This window comes from Salmo salar, chromosome 09 (genome assembly GCF_965601325.2).
Source record: "Salmo salar chromosome 09, fSalSal1, whole genome shotgun sequence".
Lineage (NCBI taxonomy): Eukaryota > Metazoa > Chordata > Actinopteri > Salmoniformes > Salmonidae > Salmo > Salmo salar.
This window is the reverse complement of record NC_138299.1, coordinates 57,484,873-57,512,096: the sequence shown is the minus strand read 5'-3', so window position 1 is coordinate 57,512,096 and position 27,224 is coordinate 57,484,873. Positions and strand designations below refer to the sequence as shown.

The window sequence follows — 27,224 nt, the reverse complement described above, 5'->3', positions numbered from 1 at the left end:
GAGGAGCGGAGTTGTGGTGTGATTGGTTGTGGCTGGAGGCAGGCTGCTGTGATTGGTCTAGATGAATGATAGGGGCTCCTTGGAGACTGTGCCGGTGTAAACATCCTGGGTACTATTCTTCAATGGAGCTGAAGACTGTTCAGCCCTAACTCTCGTGAACTGCTCTCTCTGTGTGTGTCTCTGTTAAACAGCGAGCCCTAACTCTCATGAACTGCTCTCTCTGTGTGTGTCTCTGTTAAACAGCGAGCCCTATCTCTCGTGAACTGCTCTCTGTGTGTCTCTGTTAAACAGCGAGCCCTAACTCTCGTGAACTGCTCTCTCTGTGTGTGTCTCTGTTAAACAGCGAGCCCTAACTCTTGTGAACTGCTCTCTCTGTGTGTGTCTCTGTTTACCAGCTCTGGTCTGTCTGTGTGGACACTTGACTTGACGTCTCTCTGAGGACCTCTGTTCTGTGTTTCTGTGGAGAGGAGCGTGGCTAATTGGCGCTCTGTGTTGGCTCAGACAGCACTATTGTGAAACTTGGAAAATAGTACAGCGTGGCACATTTCTCATTCAATACTGTATGGAGTGACCATAGTTACCCTGACGTTGTGGCTCTAGGACCCATTATTATTAGTTATCCTGACGTTGTGGCTCTAGGACCCATTATTATTAGTTACCCTGACGTTGTGGCTCTAGGACCCATTATTATTAGTTATCCTGACGTTGTGGCTCTAGGACCCATTATTATTAGTTGTCCTGACGTTGTTGCTCTAGGACCTGACATTGTGGCTCTAGGACCCATTATTATTAGTTACCCTGACGTTGTGGCTCTAGGACCTGACGTTGTGGCTCTAGGACCCATTATTATTAGTTATCCTGACGTTGTGGCTCTAGGACCCATTATTATTATTAGTTACCCTGACGTTGTGGCTCTAGGACCCATTATTATTATTAGTTACCCTGACGTTGTGGCTCTAGGACCCATTATTATTAGTTACCCTGACGTTGTGGCTCTAGGACCCATTATTATTAGTTACCCTGACGTTGTGGCTCTAGGACCCATTATTATTACTTACCCTGACGTTGTGGCTCTAGGACCCATTATTATTACTTACCCTGACGTTGTGGCTCTAGGACCCATTATTATTAGTTACCCTGACGTTGTGGCTCTGGGACCCATTATTATTAGTTACCCTGACGTTGTGGCTCTAGGACCTGACGTTGTGGCTCTAGGACCTGATGTTGTGGCTCTAGGACCCATTATTATTAGTTATCCTGACGTTGTGGCTCTAGGACCCATTATTATTAGTTACCCTGACGTTGTGGCTCTAGGACCCATTATTATTAGTTATCCTGACGTTGTGACTCTAGGACCCATTATTATTAGTTATCCTGACGTTGTGGCTCTAGGACCTGACGTTGTGGCTCTAGGACCCATTATTATTAGTTATCCTGACGTTGTGGCTCTAGGACCCATTATTATTAGTTACCCTGACGTTGTGGCTCTAGGACCATTATTATTAGTTATCCTGACGTTCTGGCTCTAGGACCTGACGTTGTGGCTCTAGGACCCATTATTATTAGTTACCCTGACGTTGTGACTCTTGGACCCATTATTATTAGTTACCCTGACGTTGTGGCTCTAGGACCCATTATTATTAGTTATCCTGATGTTGTGACTCTAGGACCCATTATTATTAGTTATCCTGATGTTGTGACTCTAGGACCCATTATTATTAGTTATCCTGACGTTGTGGCTCTAGGACCCATTATTATTAGTTACCCTGACGTTGTGGCTCTATGACCCATTATTATTAGTTATCCTGACGTTGTGGCTCTAGGACCCATTATTATTAGTTACCCTGACGTTGTGGCTCTAGGACCCATTTATTATTAGTTACCCTGACGTTGTTGCTCTAGGACCAATTATTATTAGTTACCCTGACGTTGTGGCTCTAGGACCCATTATTATTAGTTACCCTGACGTTGTTGCTCTAGGACCAATTATTATTAGTTATCCTGACGTTGTGGCTCTAGGACCCATTATTATTAGTTACCCTGACGTTGTGGCTCTTGGACCCATTATTATTAGTTACCCTGACGTTGTTGCTCTAGGACCCATTATTATTAGTTGTCCTGACGTTGTGGCTCTAGGACCTGACGTTGTTGCTCTAGGACCCATTATTATTAGTTACCCTGACGTTGTTGCTCTAGGACCCATTATTATTAGTTACCCTGACGTTGTGGCCCCCCCGCGGGCCCTAATCAAAGTGGCAGTAGGTAGGCTAGCTGTTAAGAGCGTTGGGCCAGTAGTGGCGCAGCGGTCTAAGGCAATGCATATTAGTGCTAGATGCGTCACTACAGACCCTGGTTTGATTCCAGGCTGTATCACAACCGGCCGTGAATGGAAGTCCCGTAGTGGCGGCGCACAATTGGGTTAGGGTTTGACTGGGGTAGGCCGTCATTGTAAATAAGAATTTGTTCTTAACTGACTTGCCTAGTTAAATAAAATAAATCCGAAATAAAAAAAGTAATGCAAGGTCGCTGGTTCAAATCCCAGAGCCGACTAGGATATAAAACCTATTGATGTGCCTTTTGAGCAAGACTCTTTACCCTGATTTCTCCTGTACAGGAGCGTCTGCTAAATGACTTCCATGTAAATATCAACAGTAGGTCACTGTATAGGGATTAGGGTTCCATTTGGGACACGTTCTTCTCCTCTGTTCTATATTCAGTGTCTAAGGGGGGCGTGGCCTTCACAGTCACCCCCGTCCAGCTTCCTGTGTCTCAGAATGCCTACTGCTTAGCAACAACCAATCATCCTAATATTTTTTGGCAGAGATGTGCAGCCAATCGTGTGCACGTGAAAGCAAGCTTGTTTGGTGCTGGAGCGTTACGATTGGCTGTTGCTGTAGACAGCGTGGTGGTATAAATGAAAACAGATTGTGAGAGTTGATTTAAAAAGAAAACATGTGTTAGCCTAATTATGTAAAGCAGTCCTGTGTCAGCTTTGTGGATAATAAAGTTGTCTTATCAGCACCACACTGGTCCGATGTACAAGTTATAGGGAAACACTGTATGCTGTTGACAATGTAAACAGTGTGCTGAGTGGATATGGCTGTTTCCTACTTCAGTTAAATGTTTCCTCTCCTAGCTGTCTGTAGAGCAGGCTTTTGTATAAAATATATATATAAAACGGGTACTGGCCGGGAGAAGAAAAAAAATCCCATTATGAAATAAATCTTTTTAGGCTATTAATTAATAACATACCAGTGGATGGAAATACATTTGACCGGTCATGCTTATTGGTCTGTTGGTCATTTGCATAATTTAGTGGAATTAAATTGGCGCGTGTAGTTTCCTTAGTCATTATGATTCTTATTGATCACACGTCACAGGATATACAGCCTGGTGGTCAAACTGTCAGACTGCTGAGCGCTCCTCCTGCTGCTACGGCTCCTCCTGCTGCTACGGCCCTCCTGCTGCTACGGCTCCTCCTGCTGCTACGCCTCCTGCTGCTACGCCTCCTGCTGCTAAGCCTCCTGCTGCTACGCCTCCTGCTGCTGCTGCTGCTACGTCTCTTCCTCCTGCTGCTACGGCTCCTCCAATCATTGCGCAACAATTCTAAATGCAATCTCGTATTTAAAACAGTTTTGATGGCAGCGATTTAAAAATAGCTAATATTTTTATTTCTCTACTGGTTATTGAAGCAACGGTAGGCAGGCTATCAACACGTCAAGCACCACTTTGCAATGAGCTGGAGGCAGTATGCATTTTGAAAACGTATGCTTAATTGGTTGAAACCTTAACATTTTACTTCATATTATGAGGCATGTCTTAACTTGCTTCAAAGAAGCAAAGCCAAAATCTGACCATAGAAACGTGGTGGCAGTTATTTTATAAAGACTTCCATATGCCATTGAAATATATTTTTCTCATTTTCTATTGGATTTCAAATCAACTTACTTTCATTGTCCGGCAGCCAATGGCACAATCCTAGTCATATTAGCAACCCATGTTAGTTGATGATAATCCTAGTCATATTAGCCCCCCATGCTAGTTGATGATAATCCTAGTCATATTAGCAACCCATGCTAGTTGATGATAATCCTAGTCATATTAGCAACCCATGCTAGTTGATGATAATCCTAGTCATATTAGAAACCCATGCTAGTTGATGATAATCCTAGTCATATTAGCTACCCATGCTAGTTGATGATAATCCTAGTCATATTAGCAACCCATGCTAGTTGATGATAATCCTAGTCATATTAGCAACCCATGCTAGGTGTTGATAATCCTAGTCATATTAGCAACCCATGCTAGTTGTTGATAATCCTAGTCATATTAGCAACCCATGCTAGTTGTTGATAATCCTAGTCATATTAGCCCCCATGCTAGTTGTTGATAATCCTAGTCATATTAGCCCCCCATGCTAGGTGATGATAATCGTAGTCATATTAGCCCCCCATGCTAGTTGATGATAATCATAGTCATATTAGCAACCCATGCTAGGTGTTGATAATCCTAGTCATATTAGCAACCCATGCTAGGTGTTGATAATCCTAGTCATATTAGCAACCCATGCTAGGTGTTGATAATCCTAGTCATATTAGAAACCCATGCTAGTTGTTGATAATCCTAGTCATATTAGCAACCCATGCTAGTTGTTGATAATCCTAGTCATATTAGCAACCCATGCTAGTTGTTGATAATCCTAGTCATATTAGCAACCCATGCTAGTTGTTGATAATCCTAGTCATATTAGCCCCCATGCTAGTTGTTGATAATCCTAGTCATATTAGCCCCCATGCTAGGTGATGATAATCGTAGTCATATTAGCAACCCATGCTAGGTGATGATAATCGTAGTCATATTAGCCCCCATGCTAGTTGTTGATAATCGTAGTCATATTAGCCCCCATGCCAGGTGATGATAATCCTAGTCATATTAGCAACCCATGCTAGGTGTTGATAATCCTAGTCATATTAGCAACCCATGCTAGGTGTTGATAATCCTAGTCATATTAGCAACCCATGCTAGGTGTTGATAATCCTAGTCATATTAGCAACCCATGCTAGTTGTTGATAATCCTAGTCATATTAGCAACCAATGCTAGTTGTTGATAATCCTAGTCATATTAGCAACCCATGCTAGTTGTTGATAATCCTAGTCATATTAGCAACCCATGCTAGTTGTTGATAATCCTAGTCATATTAGCCCCCATGCTAGTTGTTGATAATCCTAGTCATATTAGCCCCCATGCTAGTTGTTGATAATCCTAGTCATATTAGCCCCCATGCTAGGTGATGATAATCGTAGTCATATTAGCAACCCATGCTAGGTGATGATAATCGTAGTCATATTAGCCCCCATGCTAGTTGTTGATAATCGTAGTCATATTAGCCCCCATGCCAGGTGATGATAATCCTAGTCATATTAGCAACCCATGCTAGGTGTTGATAATCCTAGTCATATTAGCAACCCATGCTAGGTGTTGATAATCCTAGTCATATTAGCAACCCATGCTAGGTGTTGATAATCCTAGTCATATTAGCAACCCATGCTAGTTGTTGATAATCCTAGTCATATTAGCAACCAATGCTAGTTGTTGATAATCCTAGTCATATTAGCAACCCATGCTAGTTGTTGATAATCCTAGTCATATTAGCAACCCATGCTAGGTGATGATAATCCTAGTCATATTAGCAACCCATGCTAGGTGATGATAATCCTAGTCATATTAGCAACCCATGCTAGGTGTTGATAATCCTAGTCATGTTAGCAACCCATGCTAGTTGTTGATATTCCTAGTCATGTTAGCAACCCATGCTAGTTGATGATAATCCTGCTCATATTAGCATCCCATGCTAGTTGATGATAATCCTGGTCATATTAGCAACCCATGATAGTTGTTGATAATCCTAGTCATATTAGCAACCCATGCTAGTTGATGATAATCCTAGTCATATTAGCAACCCATGCTAGTTGTTGATAATCCTAGTCATATTAGCAACCCATGCTAGTTGATGATAATCCTAGTCATATTAGCAACCCATGCTAGTTGATGATAATCCTAGTCATATTAGCATCCCATGCTAGTTGATGATAATCCTGGTCATATTAGCAACCCATGCTAGTTGTTGATCATCCTAGTCATATTAGCAACCCATGCTAGTTGATGATAATCCTAGTCATATTAGCATCCCATGCTAGTTGATGATAATCCTGGTCATATTAGCAACCCATGCTAGTTGTTGATCATCCTAGTCAGAGGGTGTGTTTTTAAACAGAGGGTGTGTTATTAAACAGCCATCCCCTGATCTGACTAATAGGTGGATAAATCGCCAGATCTGACTAATAGGTGGATAAATCGCCAGATCTGACTAATAGGTGGATAAATCCCCTGATCTGACTAATAGGTGGATAAATCCCCTGATCTGACTAATGGGTGGATAAATCCCCTGATCTGACTAATGGGTGGATAAATCCCCTGATCTGACTAATAGGTGGATAAATCCCCTGATCTGACTAATAGGTGGATAAATCCACTGATGCTGTGTAGGTATTAACCCCAGGGTCTTCCCTTTTTCCCCAGCCCTCTGGTGATCATCAGTACTCTGGACGGTCGTATCTCAGCTCTAGACCCCTACAACCAGGGACGCAAACAGTGGGACCTGGACGTAGGGTCAGGATGTCTGGTCTCATCCAGCCTCAGCAAACCAGAGGTAACCTATAACCTATGAACCTATGACCTATGACCTAACCTATAGCCTATGACCTAACCTATAGCCTATGACCTAACCTATAGCCTATGACCTAACCTATGACATAACATATAGCCTATGACATAACATATAACCTGTGACCTATGACATAACATATAACCTATGACATAACATATAACCTGTAACCTATGACATAACATATAACCTATGACATACCATATAGCTTTTGACATATAGCCTATGACATATAACCTATGACACAACCTATAACACATAACCTATGACACAACCTATAATAAGCAATTCGCTTACACATGGTTAGCAGATGTTATTGCATGTGACCAATAAAATTTGATTTGAACCTATGACATAACATATAACCTATGACATTACCTCTAACCTATAACATAACATATGACATTACATATAACCTATGACATAACATGTAACTTTTTGACATAACATATCACCTGTGACTTAACCTATGACCTATAACCTGTGACATAACCTGTGACAACATATAACCTATAATCTGTGACATAACATATACAGTATAACCTATGACATAACGTATAACATGTGACATAACATATAACCTGTGACATAACATATAACCTAATTACAAATGACTAAAATGTAAATGATATAACCTATGACATAACATAGAATTTATGACATAACCTGTTACATAACACAACCTATAACCTGGGACATAACATATCACCTGTGACGTAACATATAACCTATAACATAACATATCACCTTTAACCTGTGACATAACCTGGAACATAACATATGACCTATACCCTATGACATAACATGTAACCTATGACATATAACCTGTGACATATAACCTGTGACATAACATATGACCTATACCCTATGACGTAACATATAACCTATGACATATAACATATAACCTGTGACATAACATATGACCTATAGCCTATGAAAAGATGGCGCCAAAGAACATGGCTGAAGTTTTACATTCTACCAACCAATTGTGCTATTTTGTTATTTTTTGCGTTTTGTGTAACTTATTTTATACATAATGTTGCTGCTACCGTCTCTTATGACCGAAAATAACTTATGGACATCAGAAAAGTGATTACTCACCGCGGACTGGAAGAAACCTTTTCATATAACGAGTCCGACGAGAAGGATATCCTGCTTTCACTGGAACAGGCCCAGATCCACGCCTTTTGCGTGAAGAAAAGACGCAGGAAAAGAGGCCACAGATCGGGCATCACTCTGAAAATCCGGAGGCGAGCGAGTAAACTCCCACTACCTTCCATTCTTCTCACTAACGTGCAATCATTGGACAATAAAATGGACGACCTACGATTTTAAGATTATCCTACCAACGTGGACATTTAAAAAAAAATGTAACATCTTATGTTTCACCTAGACGTGGCTGAACAAAGATACGGACAATATAGGGCAAGTAGGATTTTCCATGCACCGGCAGAACAGAGACGCTATCTCTGGTAAGACGAGGGGTGGGGGTGTGTGTCTTTTTGTCAATAACACCTGGTGCGCGATGTCTAATATTAAAGAAGTCTTGAGGTATTGCTCACCTCAGGTAGAGTACCTTATGATACGCTGTAGACCACACTATCTACCAAGAGAGTTCTCATCTGTATTATTTGTAGCCGTCTATTTACATTTACATTTAAGTCATTTAGCAGACGCCCTTATCCAGAGCGACTTACAAATTGGTGCATTCACCTTATGATATCCAGTGGAACAACCATCGAAATCTTTTAAGGGGGGGGGGGGGGTTAGAAGGATTACTTTATCCTATCCTAGGTATTCCTTAAAGAGGTGGAGTTTCAGGTGTCTCCGGAAGGCGGTGATTGACTCCGCTGTCCTACAAGTTGAATCAGCAATACAAAATTGGGTTTAATTATTTATTTACAAAATACCTAAACTAATCACACAGAATTACAAATACACCGAATACAAATGATGTCATACATGATGGCTGGTTACACAAAGGAAAGGGGGTTGGGCTTGAATGAAAGAGCAGGAAGATTTAGGAACAAAGAAACAGCAGCTATGCTATCGTAAATACATTATCTTATGCATTCTAAATTACCGCCCATTTGGAAAAGAAAAATGCAATAAATATTTACTCTGAGCTGCGCTTCGGTAGATTGGTCGTAGATGCTGGCCGGGTTGGCCAACAGATCTTCCTGTCCTCGGAAGAATGTCTCTGGTGGTCCATTGGATACGTGGTGGTATCTTCGTCTGGTTGTTAGACTGGATCCGTCGTCCGTCCTTTCCTAGCCCACGTCTACAGCGGCCGCTGCTAACTCAACGGCTAGGAAGTATCACTTCTGTAGTGAATAAGCTCAAAGTTCATACCATTCGCCACCAAAGCTCACGCCGAGGTTGGCTTAGTTCTGTACTTGACATGTGTCCTTCTAACGTAGAGGCTGCAGACCTCACGTACTGGAACATGTGGTTATCTTTTCGTCAAAGGCTTATATAGTGGAGAGGGGGAAGGATGTGTTTCATCGTTTATAACCCCTGTCTCTTCACAGGGGTGGGCCACTGATCAAGCAGGGCACTTTCCTTATGAAAACCCAATTCTCTCATTTGGAAGCTAAAATTACATTTAATCTCCTAACAAACATTTTCAATATCAAACATTTCAATTGCATAACAATTCCATGTTACTCTGATAACTAGAGGGTGTATACTTTCTCAGGTACAGTTTATGTCGTCCTGTCATCAGTCATAATGTCTCAGATGACAACCGAACTGACATCCATACTCATTACGTTCCCAAGCATATTTCCAACTGGTTTTATTACCAAAATATGGTTCCTTTCCCCATTTGTTTGATGTTCCCAGACTCTCTATATTTAACACAGGCTATTCAAGTCCTTCAGTAGGGTCAAAAAGAGAGGGGAAGGGAGAAAGGTATTTATGGGGGGGTCATAAACCTTACCCACAGGCCAATGTCATGACACCTGCGACATGACATATAACCTGTGACATGACCTATGACCTGTGACATGACCATGGCCTATAACCTATGACATAACATATAACCTGTAACTTATAACATATAACCTATGACATAAAATATAACATTTAACCTATATCACATATAGCCTGTGACATAACATATGACCTATAACATTTAACCTATAACCTGTGACAATATATAACCTGTGACATGACCTATAACCTGTGACAATATATAACCTGTGACATAACCTATGACTTATAACCTGTGACATAACCTATGACTTATAACCTGTGATATAACCTATGACCTGTGACATGACCTGTGGCATGACCTGTGGCCTGACCTATGACATGCAACCTTTGACATGACCTATGACCTGTGACATGACCTATACCCTGTGACATAACGTATAACCTATACCCTGTGACATGACATAACTTATAACATATAACCTATGACATAGGCTATATGTTATGTTGTATAACCTATGACCTGTGACATAACATTTAACCTAATTGACAGAGTGAAAAAAAGGAAGCCTGTACAGAATAAAAATATTCCCAAACATGCATCCTGTTTGCAACAAGACACTAAAGTATTACTGCACAAAATGTTTCAAAGAAATTAACTTTTTGTCCTGAATACAAAGCATTATGTTTGGGGCAAATCCAATACAACACATTACCGAGTACGACTCTCCATATTTTCAAGCATAGTGGTGGCTGCATCATGTTATGGGTATGCTTGTCATTGTTAAGGACTGGGGAGTTTTTTTAGGATAAAAAGAAACAGAATAGAGCTAAGCACAGGCAAAATCCTAGAGGAAAACCTGTTTCAATCTGCTTTCCACCAGACACTGGGAGATGAATTCACCTTTCAGCAGGACAATAACCTAAAACACAAGGCCAAATCTACACTGGAGTTGCTAAACAAGAAGACAGTGAATGTTCCTGAGTGGCCGATTTACAGTTTTGATATAAATCTACTTAGAAATCTATAGCAACGAACTGGAAATGGTTGTCTGGCAATGATCAACAACCAATTTGACTGAGCTTGAAGAATTTTGAAAATAATTTTGGGCAAATGTTGCACAATCCAGGTGTGGAAAGCTTTTGAAGATTTACCCAAAAGAGACTGTAATCGCTGCCAAAGGTGCGTCTACAAAGTATTGACTCAGGAGTGTGAATATGTATGTAAATTAGATATTTCTGTATTTCCTTTTCAATACATTTAAAAAAAAACACTCAGTCAATATTGGCTATTGTGTGTAGATGGGTGAGGGAAAAAAAATGTCACATTTAATCCATTTTGAATTCAGGCTGTAACACAACAAAATAATAAGTCAAGGGGTATGAATACTTTCTGAAGGCTCTGTACATAACATATATATAATATAACCTATAACATGTAAACAGTGGGACCTACACCAAGACATCGGGTCAGGATGTCTGATCTCATCCAGCCCCAGCAAACCAGAGGTAACAAAACATTAGGACAGACTGACCAGGTGTATCCAGGTGAAAGATATGATCCCTTGTTGATGTTCACTTGTAAAATCCACTTTAATCAGTGTAGATGAAGGGGAGGAGACGGGTTTAAAGACGGATTTAGAAGCCTTGAGATAATAGAGATGTGTGGATTTATAAGCCTTGAGATAATAGAGATGTGTACGTGTGCCGTTCACCTCCATGTTCAGATATTCACACCCCCATGTTATACTATCTGTTGTGAGGACTTCTGGGATGTTAGGTTCCCACAGGGATAGAAGAACAGACACGCACAGCACAGAGACACAAACACACACGCACAGTACAGACACACACGCACAGCACACACACACAGACATGCATAGGCACACACACACACACACACACACACACACACACAGAGACACACACACACACAGGCTTACGCCTACACATAAACAGTTGAAAAGCAATAGAGTGAAGAGTAGCCTGCAGCTAGACCAGTGGGCTGTCTGTTTAAAAACACACCCTCTGGGTAAGGCTGTCTGTTTAAAAACACACCCTCTGGGTAAGGCTGTCTGTTTAAAAACACACCCTCTGGGTAAGGCTGTCTGTTTAAAAAAAAATTAAAAAAAAAAAAAAAAAGAAAATTTGACTGTCTCTAAGTAGTGGACTGTGTGACGAGGGGCCCAGTGTGACGAGGGGCCCAGTGTGACGAGGGGCCCAGTGTGACGCCCTAGGAACACCATTGTATATCATATGTTCTATATTCTGAAGCCTAAATGTCCACAAGCTTTAAACTAGCTGCAGAGGTAGGAGTGTGGTTGTGCATGTCGGTCTGTCTGATTTGTCAAGCAGTCATTGTAAATAAGAATTTGTTCTTAACGGACCTGTCTGCTAAAATAAAGGTACCAAAAAAAAAAATGGGTGAGGGATGTAGAGAATTTGGCAGCGTTAGTGTGTTGACACGAGAGCATCTCATACCCTCTCAGCCGTTCAAATCCCCAGCTCCCTGGGATGCCGACTGCAAGGGATCCATCGCGGTGTGATAGGCGGTCGGCACGGCGTCCCTCAACAGTACGGTGTGATAGGCGGTCGGCACGGCGTACCTCAACAGTACGGTGTGATAGGCGGTCGGCACGGTGTCCCTCAACAGTACGGTTGTGATAGGCGGTCGGCACGGTGTCCCTCAACAGTACGGTGTGATAGGTGGTCGGCACGGTGTCCCTCAACAGTACGGTGTCCCTCAACAGTACGGTGTGATAGGTGGTTGGCACGGTGTCCCTCAACAGTACGGCGTCCCTCAACAGTACGGTGTGATAGGTGGTCGGCACGGTGTCCCTCAACAGTACGGTGTGATAGGCGGTCGGTACGGCGTCCCTCAACAGTACGGTGTGATAGGCGGTCGGTACGGCGTCCCTCAACAGTACGGTGTGATAGGCGGTCGGCACGGCGTCCCTCAACAGTACGGTGTGATAGGCGGTCGGCACGGCATCCTTCAACACTACGGTGTGATAGGCGATCGGCACGGCGTCCCTCAACACTACGGTGTGATAGGCGGTCGGCACGCCGTCCCTAAACAGTACGGTGTGATAGGCGGTCGGCACGGTGTCCGTCAACAATACGGTGTGATAGGCGGTTGGCACGGCGTCCCTCAACAGTACGGTGTGATAGGCGGTCGGCACGGCGTCCCTCAACAGTACGGTGTGATAGGCGGTCGGCACGGCGTCCCTCAACAGTACGGTGTGATAGGCGGTCGGCACGGCGTCCCTCAACAGTACGGTGTGATAGGCGGTCGGCACGGCGTCCCTCAACAGTACGGTGTGATAGGCGGTCGGTACGGCGTCCCTCAACAGTACGGTGTTGTAGGCGGTCGGCACGGTGTCCCTCAACAGTACGGTGTCCCTCAGGCACCAGTCTGCTTGGTGATTAGGGGGGTTGCCCCCGCACCATTGGTTGTTAGGGCCGTGCAGGGAGGAGCAGTCACCTATAGGAGCACACAGAATGTTGAGGAGAGAGAGACGGGGGATCAACTAGAATGTTGCGGAGGGAGAGAGACGGGGAGATCAACTAGAATGTTGAGGAGGGAGAGAGACGGGGAGATCAACTAGAATGTTGAGGAGGGAGAGAGACGGGGAGATCAACTAGAATGTTGAGGAGAGAGGGAGAGAGGGAGACGGGGGATCAACTAGAATGTTGAGGAGAGAGAGAGACGGGGGATCAACTAGAATGTTGAGGAGAGAGAGACGGGGGATCAACTAGAATGTTGATTCTCTCTAACCTTTTAACCCTAACCTTAACTCCTAATCTTAACCTAAGCCTAACCCTAAACCTAACCACAAAATCCCTTACCCTAAACCTAACTGTGACCCTAAAACTAACCCCTAAGCTTAAAATAGCCTTTGCCCTCATGGGGATGTGGGACATTTCCTCACGAGGGACAATGTTCCTTGTTTTACTGTCCTTGTGGGGGAATTTTGGGGATTTCAGGTCCCCAGGAAGATAGATAGTAACACTCACTCTGATATATGGATGTTTTTGATCTGTAAATATGTAATACATTTAAATATTCTCTCTGTCTCCCCCCCAGGTGCTGATGATCTCTCTGTCTCTCCCCCCAGGTGCTGATGATCTCTCTGTCTCTCCCCCCAGGTGCTGATGATCTCTCTGTCTCTCCCCCCAGGTGCTGATGATCTCTCTGTCTCTCCCCCCAGGTGCTGATGATCTCTCTGTCTCTCCCCCCAGGTGCTGATGATCTCTCTGTCTCTCCCCCCCAGGTGCTGATGATCTCTCTGTCTCTCCCCCCCAGGTGCTGATGATCTCTCTGTCTCTCCCCCCAGGTGCTGATGATCTCTCTGTCTCTCCCCCCAGGTGCTGATGATCTCTCTGTCTCCCCCCCCAGGTGCTGATGATCTCTCTGTCTCTCCCCCCCAGGTGCTGATGATCTCTCTGTCTCTCCCCCCAGGTGCTGATGATCTCTCTGTCTCTCCCCCCAAGTGCTGATGATCTCTCTGTCTCTCCCCCCCAGGTGCTGATGATCTCTCTGTCTCTCCCCCCCAGGTGCTGATGATCTCTCTGTCTCTCCCCCAGGTGCTGATGATCTCTCTGTCTCTCCCCCCAGGTGCTGATGATCTCTCTGTCTCTCCCCCCAGGTGCTGATGATCTCTCTGTCTCTCCCCCCAGGTGCTGATGATCTCTCTGTCTCTCCCCCCCAGGTGCTGATGATCTCTCTGTCTCTCCCCCCAGGTGCTGATGATCTCTCTGTCTCTCCCCCCCAAGTGCTGATGATCTCTCTGTCTCTCCCCCCCAGGTGCTGATGATCTCTCTGTCTCTCCCCCCCAAGTGCTGATGATCTCTCTGTCTCTCCCCCCCAGGTGCTGATGATCTCTCTGTCTCCCCCCCCAGTGCTGATGATCTCTCTGTCTCTCCCCCCCAGGTGCTGATGATCTCTCTGTCTCTCCCCCCAAGTGCTGATGATCTCTCTGTCTCTCCCCCACAAGTGCTGATGATCTCTCTGTCTCTCCCCCCCAGGTGCTGATGATCTCTCTGTCTCTCCCCCCCAAGTGCTGATGATCTCTCTGTCTCTCCCCCAGTGCTGATGATCTCTCTGTCTCCCCCCCCAAGTGCTGATGATCTCTCTGTCTCTCCCCCAGGTGCTGATGATCTCTCTGTCTCTCCCCCAGGCTGATGATCTCTCTGTCTCTCCCCCAGTGCTGATGATCTCTCTGTCTCCCCCCCAGTGCTGATGATCTCTCTGTCTCTCCCCCAGTGCTGATGATCTCTCTGTCTCTCCCCCAGGTGCTGATGATCTCTCTGTCTCCCCCCCCCCCCCCCAAGTGCTGATGATCTCTCTCTCTCCCCCAGGTGCTGATGATCTCTCTGTCTCTCCCCCAGGTGCTGATGATCTCTCTGTCTCTCCCCCAGGTGCTGATGATCTCTCTGTCTCCCCCCCCCAAGTGCTGATGATCTCTCTGTCTCCCCCCCAAGTGCTGATGATCTCTCTGTCTCTCCCCCGGGTGCTGATGATCTCTCTGTCTCTCCCCCGGGTGCTGATGATCTCTCTGTCTCTCCCCCGGGTGCTGATGATCTCTCTGTCTCTCCCCCGGGTGCTGATGATCTCTCTGTCTCCCCCCCAAGTGCTGATGATCTCTCTGTCTCTCCCCCGGGTGCTGATGATCTCTCTGTCTCTCCCCCGGGTGCTGATGATCTCTCTGTCTCCCCCCCAAGTGCTGATGATCTCTCTGTCTCTCCCCCAAGTGCTGATGATCTCTCTGTCTCTCCCCCAGGTGCTGATGATCTCTCTGTCTCCCCCCCAGGTGCTTGTGTTTGTTATTAACTGGTGTCCCTGTTTCTCCAGGTGTTGAATGAATAAATGATATATTTTCTGTCTCCAGGTGTTGAATGAATGAATAAAATATATATTTCCGTCTCCAGGTGATGAATGAATGAATAAATGATATATTTCCTGTCTCCAGGTGTTTGGTAATAAGATGTTCATCCCGTCGTTGGACGGAGCGCTGTTCCAGTGGAATAGAGACAGGGAGAGCATGGAAGCTGTTCCCTTCAGTGTCGAGTCTCTCCTGGAGTCGTCCTTTCGCATTGGGGACGACACGGTCCTGGTGGGGGGCAAGAGTCTCACGAGCTACGGTCTGGGAGCCTACAGCGGCAAGGTGAGAGGTCAGGTCCTGGTGGGGGGCAAGAGTCTCACGAGCTACGGTCTGGGAGCCTACAGCGGCAAGGTGAGAGGTCAGGTCCTGGTGGGGGGCAAGAGTCTCACGAGCTACGGTCTAGCAGCCTATAGCGGCAAGGTGACAGGTGAGAGGTTAGGTCCTGGTGGGGGGCAAGAGTCTCACGAGCTACGGTCTGGGAGCCTACAGCGGCAAGGTGAGAGGTCAGGTCCTGGTGGGGGGCAAGAGTCTCACGAGCTACGGTCTAGCAGCCTATAGCGGCAAGGTGAGAGGTGAGAGGTTAGGTCCTGGTGGGGGGGAAGACCCTGACCACTTACGGTCTAGGAGTCTACAGCGGCAAGGTGAGAGGTTAGAGGTTAGGTCCTGGTGGGGGGAAAGACCCTGACCACTTACGGTCTGGGAGTCTACAGCGGCAAGGTGAGAGGTTAGGACCTGGAAGTTGGCAGGTTGGCGGTACCATGACCACATCTTTCCATAGTGGTCAAACCGTTCGGACGCTACAGACGTTTTCGTGAGACTGATTTTCTGTATGTTTCCTGGTCTGACAAACACCGCTTGTAGCTCGGCCACCTTCCACCGTAGATGCTGAAGGCCGACCATTTACGGATGCAGTGGATTAAGACGGATATTTCTACCTTAAAAAAAATCCATTAAAATATGTTTGTTTATTACGCTATTAAAATATTAAACTCTAGGTGTCCTACCCTTAAATCTTCTGAAAAACTCTTGTTAAAACGTTTGAAAATTGCTTCATCTGACTACTGTGTGCCGCCATCTTGATAACGTGTCTTCAATGACATCACTTGAATGGTTCGTCTGACAGGCAGCCCAAACTACACTGAACAAAATCATAGTGTTGGTCACACGTTTCATGAGCTGAAATAAAAGATCCCAGAAATGTTCCATACGCACAAAAAATCTTATTTCTCCAGAAATCTGGGCACAGATTTGTATTTCATCCCTGTTTGTGAGCATTTCTATTTTGCCAAAATAATCTATCCACCTGACAGGTGTGGCATATCAAGAAGCTGATTTAAACAGCATGATCATTACACAGATGCACCTTGTGCTGGGGACAATAAAAGGCCACTTTATAATGTGCCGTTTTGTCACACAACACAAGGCTACAGATGTCTCAAGTTTTGAGGGAGCGTGCAATTGGCATGCTGACTGCAGGAATGTCCACCAGAGCTGTTGCCAGATCATTTAATGTTCATTTCTCTAACATAAGCCGCCTCCAACGTTGTCTTAGAGACTTTGGCAGAACGTCCAACCATTCCAGCCCAGGACCTCCACATTCTGCTTCTTCACCTGCGGAATCGTGTTGTGGGCTTGTGTTGAGGAGTATTTCTATCTGTAATAAAGCCCTTTTGTGGGGAAAAACTCATTCTGATTGGCTGGGCCTGGCTCCCCAGTGTGTGGGCCTAAGTCCTCCAAGGCCCACCCATGGCTGCGCCCCTTGCCCAGTCATGTGAAATCCATATATTTGGGCCTAATTTATTTATTTCAATTAACTGATTTCCTTTATATGAAGTGTAACTCAGTAAAGTTGTTGAAATTGTTGCATGTTGCGTTTCTATTTTTGTTCAGTGTACAATGCAAGTGTCTTTTTAAAGGCTGTGTATCCAGGTTAAGAGGCTAGCCAGGTAACATGGCATGAATGATAAATTGACTCAAAAATGAAGCTGTGCAAGGTGGGCTATCACAGCCAGCTAGTCCAAAACCACGGCAAGCTCGACTATCATTGATGGATATATTGTGCTAGCTAGTGACTTTAGCGGAACAGCTTGCTACCATGCAGGATTTCACTATGGATTACGGGTTTCGCTATGTAGCGTCATTTGGTACATCTCACAACTAGTTGGGATTGATATAATATGACTGTTAACAGCCCTACATGTCTGTAGCTAACTCTTTCAGAACAGACACGAGCTAGCTAGATAGATTTTAATACTCCTTTTTCTAGCTAGCTAGCTAGGTTTTAATACTCCTTTTTCTAGCCAGCCGTTTCTAGCCCAGCTAGCTAGCTAGATAGATAGATAGATAGATAGATAGATAGATAGATAGATAGATAGATTTGAATACTCCTTTTTCTAGCCAGCCATTTCTAGCCCAGCTAGCTAGCTAGATTTGAATACTCCTTTTTCTAGCCAGCCGTTTCTAGCCCAGCTAGCTAGCTAGCCTCTACTAGGTTTGGCACATCTGAAGTCCCTCGCTGCAAACCATATTGAATACCGTTCCATGCATAGTGTGCACGATCTGCCTGCAAAAATGACAATTATTATTTTAAAAATTATTTGACCTTCTAGGCAAGTCAGTTAAGAACAAATTATTATTTTCAATGACGGCCTACCGGGGAACAGTGGGTTAACTGCCTTGTTCAGGGGCAGACCGACAGATTTTTACCTTGTCAGCTTGGGGATTCGATCCAGCAACCTTTCGGTGACTGGCCCAACGCTTTAACCACTAGGCTACCTGCCGCCCCTCCACTCTAACCACTAGGCTACCTGCCGCCCCTCCACTCTAACCGCTAGGCTACCTGCCGTCCCTCCACTCTAACCGCTAGGCTACCTGCCGTCCCTCCACTCTAACCACTATGCTACCTGCCTCCCCCTACACTCTAACCACTAGGCTACCTGCCGTCCCTCCACTCTAACCACTAGACTACTATACAGTCTTATTCGATGCTATCTCCATCAGTCATTTAGCTAGCTTACTAATGTTGTGGACCAGTAGCCTACAGCTGAATGAGCTCAATGCCTGATCCAAAAGCCATACGTAGGCGTGGACGCTCTACCATTCCCATGACGTTATTTCAATATGGCCGCGGCCACATCTCTCTCCCTCCCACATCTCTCTCCCTCCCACATCTCTCTCCCTCCCACATCTCTCTCCCTCCCACACCTCTCTCCCTCCCACACCTCTCTCAGCTTGTGCTAGGCCCCACGGCCACATCTCTCTCAGCTTGAAAAACGTCAAATATTATGTTCTAAAAGCATTTTCACAACATCGCGTTCAACAAGGATACCTAACATTGGCATGTAAAACAATGTTGTAGGCTGATTTGAGCATTTCACTTTAAACAGGATATCTTTGTCCTTCTCTCTCCTGTCCCCTCTCCTCTTGTCTCGCTCTCTCTCCTGTCCCCTCTCCTCTTGTCTCACTCTCTCTCCTGTCCCCTCTCCTCTTGTCTCGCTCTCTCTCCTGCACCCTCTCCTCTTGTCCTTCTCTTTCTCTCTCTCCCTCCCTTCTCTCCTGTCTCCTCTCCTCTTGTCCTTCTCTCTCTCCCTCCCTTCTCTCCTGTCCCCTCTCCTCTTGTCCTTCTCTCTCTTTCTCTCCCTCCCTTCCTTCCCTCCTGTCCCCTCTCCTCTGTCTTAGCTGAGGTATATCTGCTCAGCGGTTGGCTGTAGCCGCTGGGGGGAGGAGGAAACGGAGCCTGAGGATGTGTTGCTGCTGCAGAGAACCCAGAAGACTGTCAGGGCCGTCCGACCACGCTCCGGCTTGGAGAAGTGAGTCTTAACTATCACAAATCCCATCCACCTGACTATCCTACCATCTTTATAACACAACCCCAGTATGTCCTGTCCTATGTTGACCTTATATCAGTAGTAGTAGTTAGTTATGTAGTTGGCGGTGTTCTAGCTAACAGTGTTCTAATGTTCTCTCTCTAGGTGGAACTGTAACATTCTGGTTCTCGCTCTCTCTCTCTCTAGGTGGAACTGTAATAACATTCTGGTTTTCTCTCTCTCTAGGTGGAACTGTAACATTCTGGTTCTCTCTCTAGGTGGAACTGTAACATTCTGGTTCTCTCTCTCTAGGTAGAACTGTAACATTCTGGTTCTCTCTCTAGGTGGAACTGTAACATTCTGGTTCTCTCTCTCTCTCTCTCTAGGTGGAACTGTAACATTCTGGTTCTCTCTCTCTCTAGGTGGAACTGTAACATTCTGGTTCTCTCTCTCTCTCTAGGTGGAACTGTAACATTCTGGTTCTCTCTCTCTAGGTGGAACTCTAATATTCTGGTTCTCTCTCTCTAGGTGGAATTCTAGTATTCTGGTTCTAACTCTCTCTAGGTGGAACTGTAACATTCTGGTTCTCTCTCTAGGTGGAACTGTAACATTCTGGTTCTCTCTCTCTCTAGGTGGAACTGTAACATTCTGGTTCTCTCTCTAGGTGGAACTGTAACATTCTGGTTCTCTCTCTCTCTCTCTCTCTCTAGGTGGAACTGTAACATTCTGGTTCTCTCTCTCTCTCTCTCTCTAGGTGGAACTGTAACATTCTGGTTCTCTCTCTAGGTGGAACTGTAACATTCTGGTTCTCTCTCTCTCTAGGTGGAACTCTAATATTCTGGTTCTCTCTCTTTCTCTAGGTGGAACTGTAACATTCTGGTTCTCTCTCTAGGTGGAACTGTAACATTCTGGTTCTCTCTCTAGGTAGAACTGTAACATTCTGGTTCTCTCTCTAGGTGGAACTGTAACATTCTGGTTCTCTCTCTCTCTCTCTCTAGGTGGAACTGTAACATTCTGGTTCTCTCTCTCTCTCTCTAGGTGGAACTGTAACATTCTGGTTCTCTCTCTCTCTAGGTGGTACTGTAACATTCTGGTTCTCTCTCTCTCTCTAGGTGGAACTGTAACATTCTGGTTCTCTCTCTCTAGGTGGAACTCTAATATTCTGGTTCTCTCTCTCTAGGTGGAATTCTAGTATTCTGGTTCTAACTCTCTCTAGGTGGAACTGTAACATTCTGGTTCTCTCTCTAGGTGGAACTGTAACATTCTGGTTCTCTCTCTCTCTAGGTGGAACTGTAACATTCTGGTTCTCTCTCTAGGTGGAACTGTAACATTCTGGTTCTCTCTCTCTCTCTCTCTCTCTCTAGGTGGAACTGTAACATTCTGGTTCTCTCTCTCTCTCTCTCTCTAGGTGGAACTGTAACATTCTGGTTCTCTCTCTAGGTGGAACTGTAACATTCTGGTTCTCTCTCTCTCTAGGTGGAACTCTAATATTCTGGTTCTCTCTCTTTCTCTAGGTGGAACTGTAACATTCTGGTTCTCTCTCTAGGTGGAACTGTAACATTCTGGTTCTCTCTCTAGGTAGAACTGTAACATTCTGGTTCTCTCTCTAGGTGGAACTGTAACATTCTGGTTCTCTCTCTCTCTCTCTCTAGGTGGAACTGTAACATTCTGGTTCTCTCTCTCTAGGTGGAACTTTAGCGTGGGGAGCTTTGAGCTGAGGTTTGTTCCCGAAAAACAGCTGACCAGCAACTTCCTGGAGGGAGAGATGGCGAGCGGCGAGGCCATGTGGAAGGAAGAGCAGAGGAGCAGTGGGCAGAAGGTTATCATGGAGGAGACCACAGACAACCACAGACACACGCACACTGACACACCCGGGTCTGGGATACCAGACCTAGTCATCAAGGTCTCTGTTCCTGACTGGAAGGTGATGGCCTTCAGCACCCAGCCTGGAGGAAAGCTGGTCTGGGAACAGCAGGTAATTTATACATCTATAAGAACCTATTAACAGTCCTGGAGGAAAGCTGGTCTGGGAACAGCCTATACCGCCCACTGTTCTTCATCGTCATTACGCTGTTGTTCTAAATGAAATCACCCCTCTTCACTCTCCTCATCATCCAGGTCATTGAAGTCACATGCTCCGGTATGAGTTTCTATCTGGTTTCTGTCTTCCATTCATCCACTGACCACAGAATAGAGTATTTTAATTGGAAGTTTATTGTTACTCTTTTTATTTATTTATTTTTTGCTCAGTAGCCAGAGCAATGCTGCTGCGCGGCTGGTCATGTGTGCTGAATGCATGGACAGCACGTTTTTTTTTTGTGTGTGTGTGGAAAAAGTGACAAAGTGACGTGTCATAGAAACGGCAGAATATGGTCTTTCAGATTGTATATAGAAATCACAATGTTTTACTTGCATGTGACTGAAGGAGGATTTGATAAAGTGATGCTCCTTTCTCTGCATCTATCAATTACAAGATGCAGTTCTCTTCATGTACAATTTCACAACTGATAATATTGTCACTCATCAGATTGTTGTCCATTTCGTCTTGTCCATAGGCTAACTCTCTCTTTAAAATGTGTGATAATCGTTTCCCGTATAGTTCAGGTGTAGTTTCAGTGTGCAGGCTGAGCGGCATCGTTTGTTTCCCGCTCATCAACTTGGATAGAGTCCAGGATATGTTTTGCATTATTCTGAAGGCCCACTGCAACACACAGCGTGTTTTCCTTTCCCTTACAATACATGTGACTAGTAATAGAGTTACAGAAGATACAACAGTCCTGAGGTAGCTTCTTCGTTACACAGTAAAACGTGAAAGAGAATGGTGTCAACGCACAAGGCGCGCTGTCAAATTATATTACCATGAACGCCAACGCTGAGAAATGGGCATAACACCAATTCATCGTTACCCACTATTGTTGTTCTGAATGAAATTGTCTTCTTCACCCTCGTCATTCAGTTAGCTCTGATTTTACAGTACATTACATTGTGAAGTAACTTGCACAGTTATCGTCCATTTGTCATTCAGTGGGCTGACATCGTTTGCCTTCGCTAGATAGAGTCCAAGATATGTTTATTATTATTCTGAAGGTCTACTGCAACACACAGCATGTTTTTGATTTTTCTACAATACATTTGATTATTACCGTAATTTCCGGACTGTAAGCCGCAACTTTTTTTCCCCCACGCTTTGAAGCTCGCGGCTTAAACAATGATGCGGCTAATATATGGATTTTTTTCCCGCTTTAAATTTTTTTGGAAAGGAGATGACTTCAGTGGTTTCAGTGCACAGGAGGAGGAAGATAGTGACCAATGACTTTCTTGGTAGGCTACTGTTTACTGCTAATGATTATTTTTTTGTTACAAGCCGTGTTTCGTTAAAGCCTATTTATTTTTTGTTACAAGCCGTGTTTTGTTAAAGCCTATTTATTTTTGTTACAAGCCGTGTTTCGTTAAAGCCTGTGTAAAGTTCATTTGTTTCAATGTACCGGTTAGGCACCTGCGGCTTATAGACATGTGCGGCTTATTTATGTTCAAAATAATAATTGTTTTTTAAATTCAGTGGGTGCGGCTTATATTCAGGTGCGCTCAATAGTCCGGAAATTACGGTAATAGAGCTCTGGTTCTAGTGTTAGTTTTCCAACCTAGCCTGACTATAGCGGTTCTAGTGTTATTATTCCAACCTAGCCTGACTATAGCGGTTGTAGTGTTAGTTTTCCAACCTAGCCTGACTATAGCGGTTCTAGTGTTATTATTCCAACCTAGCCTGACTATAGCGGTTGTAGTGTTAGTTTTCCAACCTAGCCTGACTATAGCGGTTCTAGTGTTAGTTTTCCAACCTAGCCTGATCCCAGATGTATTTGTTCTGTCTTGAGAACTCCTATGGTCGTTGTCAAAACAGCACAAACCGATCTGTGACCAGGCTATCTCCAAGCTCTCTTTTCAGTGTTCAGCCTAGCGTTAACGCTCGTTTTCCTCCATGTAGTTCTGCACGCCCATAGCCTCTGCCTGGTTGGTTGGCGGAGGGAAGGTAACGGCCATCAGCCTGTTTGATGACACGCCTTACAGCAGTCGTCCTGATGCGGAGGAGCAGCAGGAGGAGGAGGACGAGGACATTATGGAGGCGGCACGTGGAGCTATGGAGTCCAGCGTATACCTGGGTATGTAAACCCTAACCTATGACCCCTAAACCAGACACCATAGGCTTACACAGTCACTACGGGGAGGCACGTGGAGCTACGGAGTCCAGCGTATACCTGGGTAACCAAACACGATAGGTAACAGTCTGATGTCTGTCACAGACACTGTACCGCCAGTCACTATGGGATGGGGGAGCGATTTTAATTGATCTGTTCCTGCAGTAGATCAGAATACACTCTCAAGGTAGACATCATGTTATCAGCTGCTAGCAGACTCACCAGATGGTTCTCAGGGGGATTGACTTTCTCACAAAGCTGGAGATGTTTTTAAATAAGGAAGATGGTGTGTATTGCTGTGTCTCACTGTTACCTGTGATTGGTTGTCAGTGCTAAGCCTCTCCCCCCAGGTCCTGTGATTGGTTGTCAGTGCTAAGCCTCTCCCCCAGGTCCTGTGATTGGTTGTCAGTGCTAAGCCTCTCCCCCCAGGTCCTGTGATTGGTTGTCAGTGCTAAGCCTCTCCCCCCAGGTCCTGTGATTGGTTGTCAGTGCTAAGCCTCTCCCCCCAGGTCCTGTGATTGGTTGTCAGTGCTAAGCCTCTCCCCCCAGGTCCTGTGATTGGTTGTCAGTGCTAAGCCTCTCCCCCAGGTCCTGTGATTGGTTGTCAGTGCTAAGCCTCTCCCCCAAGTCCTGTGATTGGTTGTCAGTGCTAACCTTTTCCCTTCCCAGGTATGTATCAGGGCCAGCTGTACCTGCAGTCGTCCGTCAAGATCTCAGAAAAGTTCCCATCTAAAGCCCTAAACGGGCCCGGACCAGACCCGGACAACATCCCAACCATCAGATGGAAACCCCTCATACGTACGTACTTCTATGAGTCCATCATTACCGTAACTTTAATGACTGAGAGATCCACACTCCATCCATGTTCCCTTAAATAGATAAATAGACTGTTATCTATCTGGAGTGATGTCCAGCCTGCTGTCTGGAGTGATGTCCAGCCTGCTGTCTGGAGTGATGTCCAGCCTGCTGTCTGGAGTGATGTCCAGCCTGCTGTCTGGAGTGATGTCCAGCCTGCTGTCTGGAGTGATGTCCAGCCTGCTGTCTGTAATGGGTTTTAATGCAGTATCTCTTTCATGCAGATTCTCCATCTCGGACTCCTGTGCTGGTTGGTTCTGATGAGTTTGATAAGTGTCTGAACAACGACAAGTTCTCTCATGAAGAATACAGCAACGGCGCTCTGTCAGTCCTGCAGTACCCGTATGGTAAGAACCTACTGTTATAACATGTTATAACCTCCTATTATACTGTCTGTCCTGCAGTACCCGTATGGTTAGAACCTACTGTTATAACATGTTATAACCTCCTATTATACTGTCTGTCCTGCAGTACCCGTATGGTTAGAACCTACTGTTATAACATGTTATAACCTCCTATTATACTGTCTGTCCTGCAGTACCCGTATGGTTAGAACCTACTGTTATAACATGTTATAACCTCCTATTATACTGTCTGTCCTGCAGTACCCGTATGGTTAGAACCTACTGTTATAACATGTTATAACCTCCTATTATACTGTCTGTCCTGCAGTACCCGTATGGTAAGAACCTACTGTTATAACATGTTATAACCTCCTATTATAATGTCTGTCCTGCAGAACCCGTATGGTTAGAACCTACTGTTATAACATGTTATAATCTCCTATTATACTGTCTGTCCTGCAGTACCCGTATGGTTAGAACCTACTGTTATAACATGTTATAACCTCCTATTATACTGTCTGTCCTGCAGTACCCGTATGGTTAGAACCTACTGTTATAACATGTTATAACCTCCTATTATACTGTCTGTCCTGCAGTACCCGTATGGTAAGAACCTACTGTTATAACCTCCTATTATACTGTCTGTCCTGCAGTACCCGTATGGTAAGAACCTATCGTTATAACATGTTATAACCTCCTATTATACTGTCTGTCCTGCAGTACCTGTATGGTAAGAACCTACTGTTATAACCTCCTATTATACTGTCTGTCCTGCAGTACCCGTATGGTAAGAACCTATCGTTATAACATGTTATAACCTCCTATTATACTGTCTGTCCTGCAGTACCCGTATGGTAAGAACCTATCGTTATAACATGTTATAACCTCCTATTATACTGTCTGTCCTGCAGTACCTGTATGGTAAGAACCTACTGTTATAACATGTTATAACCTCCTATTATACTGTCTGTTAGACTAGCTTTTTTGTCATTATTTAACCAGTATAAAATCCTAACCACCTGTTCTTGTTTTACCATGTTGTTAAAAATGACATGGAAATGCATTGTTGTTTTGTTGATTTATAATAGTACAAGTTATTGAGTTGTTGATTTATTCATTGACTGGTTCCTCTCTCTGTTCCCCAGACAACGGGTACTACTTCCCGTACAGTAAGCGTTACCGTGGGCGACGCGGCGTGGCGGAGGTGTCTCTGCTGAAGGATGGCGGTGCGGCGGTAGAGAGGAGGAGGAAGGATCCGGTCCTGTTACTGCCTTGGTGGAAAGAGATCCTAGGGACCATGGTGTTCTGTATCGCTGCTACCACCTATATAGTCAGGAAGTTCTTCCACCCCACTGCCCCGGTCGAATACGTACGGGTACGACCACATCATGTCAGCCACATACAGGAAATTACACGTCTCAGTTTGGTTTTCTTCGTCTGTTTGGTATCTAGTGAATACGACCCTGTGTACATAGAGGTGTGGGGAATGGGCTTCAGAAGTGTGTTTCTGTTGTTGTTTATTGTTGTTTCTGGATCAATGTTTATTAATAATCCCGTCTCTATCCTGATCTCCGTAGCAACGCAAGGAGTCGGAGACTCAGTGTCAGACCGACAGCAAGTATGACCTTGAGGTGGCCGAACCCAAAGAGACTGTTGTCATGGAGATCCGCCCCAGTGAATACGTATCCAGGTATCGTACGGTGTTAACATTAAAACAGACCTGACGACTGATTCACTAAGGCTACGTCCAAAATGGAACCCGACCCAGTATTCATACTGTATAGTAGCTGATAGACCCCCCCCCCAGTATTCATACTGTATAGTAGCTGATAGCCCACCCACAGTATTCATACTGTATAGTAGTTGATAGCCCACCCCCAGTATTCATACTGTATAGTAGCTGATAGACCCCCCCCCCAGTATTCATACTGTATAGTAGCTGATAGACCCCCCCCAGTATTCATACTGTATAGTAGCTGATGGCCCCCCCAGTATTCATACTGTATAGTAGCTGATAGACCCCCCCAGTATTCATACTGTATAGTAGCTGATAGACCCCCCCCAGTATTCATACTGTATAGTAGCTGATGGCCCCCCCAGTATTCATACTGTATAGTAGCTGATGGCCCCCCCAGTATTCATACTGTATAGTAGCTGATGGCCCCCCCAGTATTCATACTGTATAGTAGCTGATGGCCCCCCCAGTATTCATACTGTATAGTAGCTGATGCCCCCCCCCCCCCCCCAGTATTCATACTGTATAGTAGCTGATAGACCCCCCCAGTATTCATACTGTATAGTAGCTGATGGCCCCCCCAGTATTCATACTGTATAGTAGCTGATGCCCCCCCCCCCCCCCCCAGTATTCATACTGTATAGTAGCTGATAGCCCACCCACAGTATTCATACTGTATAGTAGTTGATAGCCCACCCCCAGTATTCATACTGTATAGTAGCTGATAGACCCCCCCCCCAGTATTCA

At 45.0% G+C, this 27,224-nt stretch overlaps 1 protein-coding gene across 1 annotated transcript in view; it reads left to right on the top strand.

Annotated features, from left to right (window-relative positions):
- Positions 1–27,224, top strand: part of eif2ak3 (eukaryotic translation initiation factor 2-alpha kinase 3) — a 50,155-nt gene that overhangs the window by 11,435 nt on the left and 11,496 nt on the right. Inside the window, exons 2-10 of the mRNA XM_045723806.2 lie at positions 6,581–6,710; positions 15,632–15,826; positions 19,223–19,353; positions 21,037–21,325; positions 23,333–23,507; positions 24,213–24,341; positions 24,623–24,745; positions 25,888–26,117; positions 26,320–26,432. Of these exons, the coding sequence (XP_045579762.1) occupies positions 6,581–6,710; positions 15,632–15,826; positions 19,223–19,353; positions 21,037–21,325; positions 23,333–23,507; positions 24,213–24,341; positions 24,623–24,745; positions 25,888–26,117; positions 26,320–26,432 (1,515 nt within the window). The remainder of the gene's footprint in view (positions 1–6,580; positions 6,711–15,631; positions 15,827–19,222; positions 19,354–21,036; positions 21,326–23,332; positions 23,508–24,212; positions 24,342–24,622; positions 24,746–25,887; positions 26,118–26,319; positions 26,433–27,224) is intronic.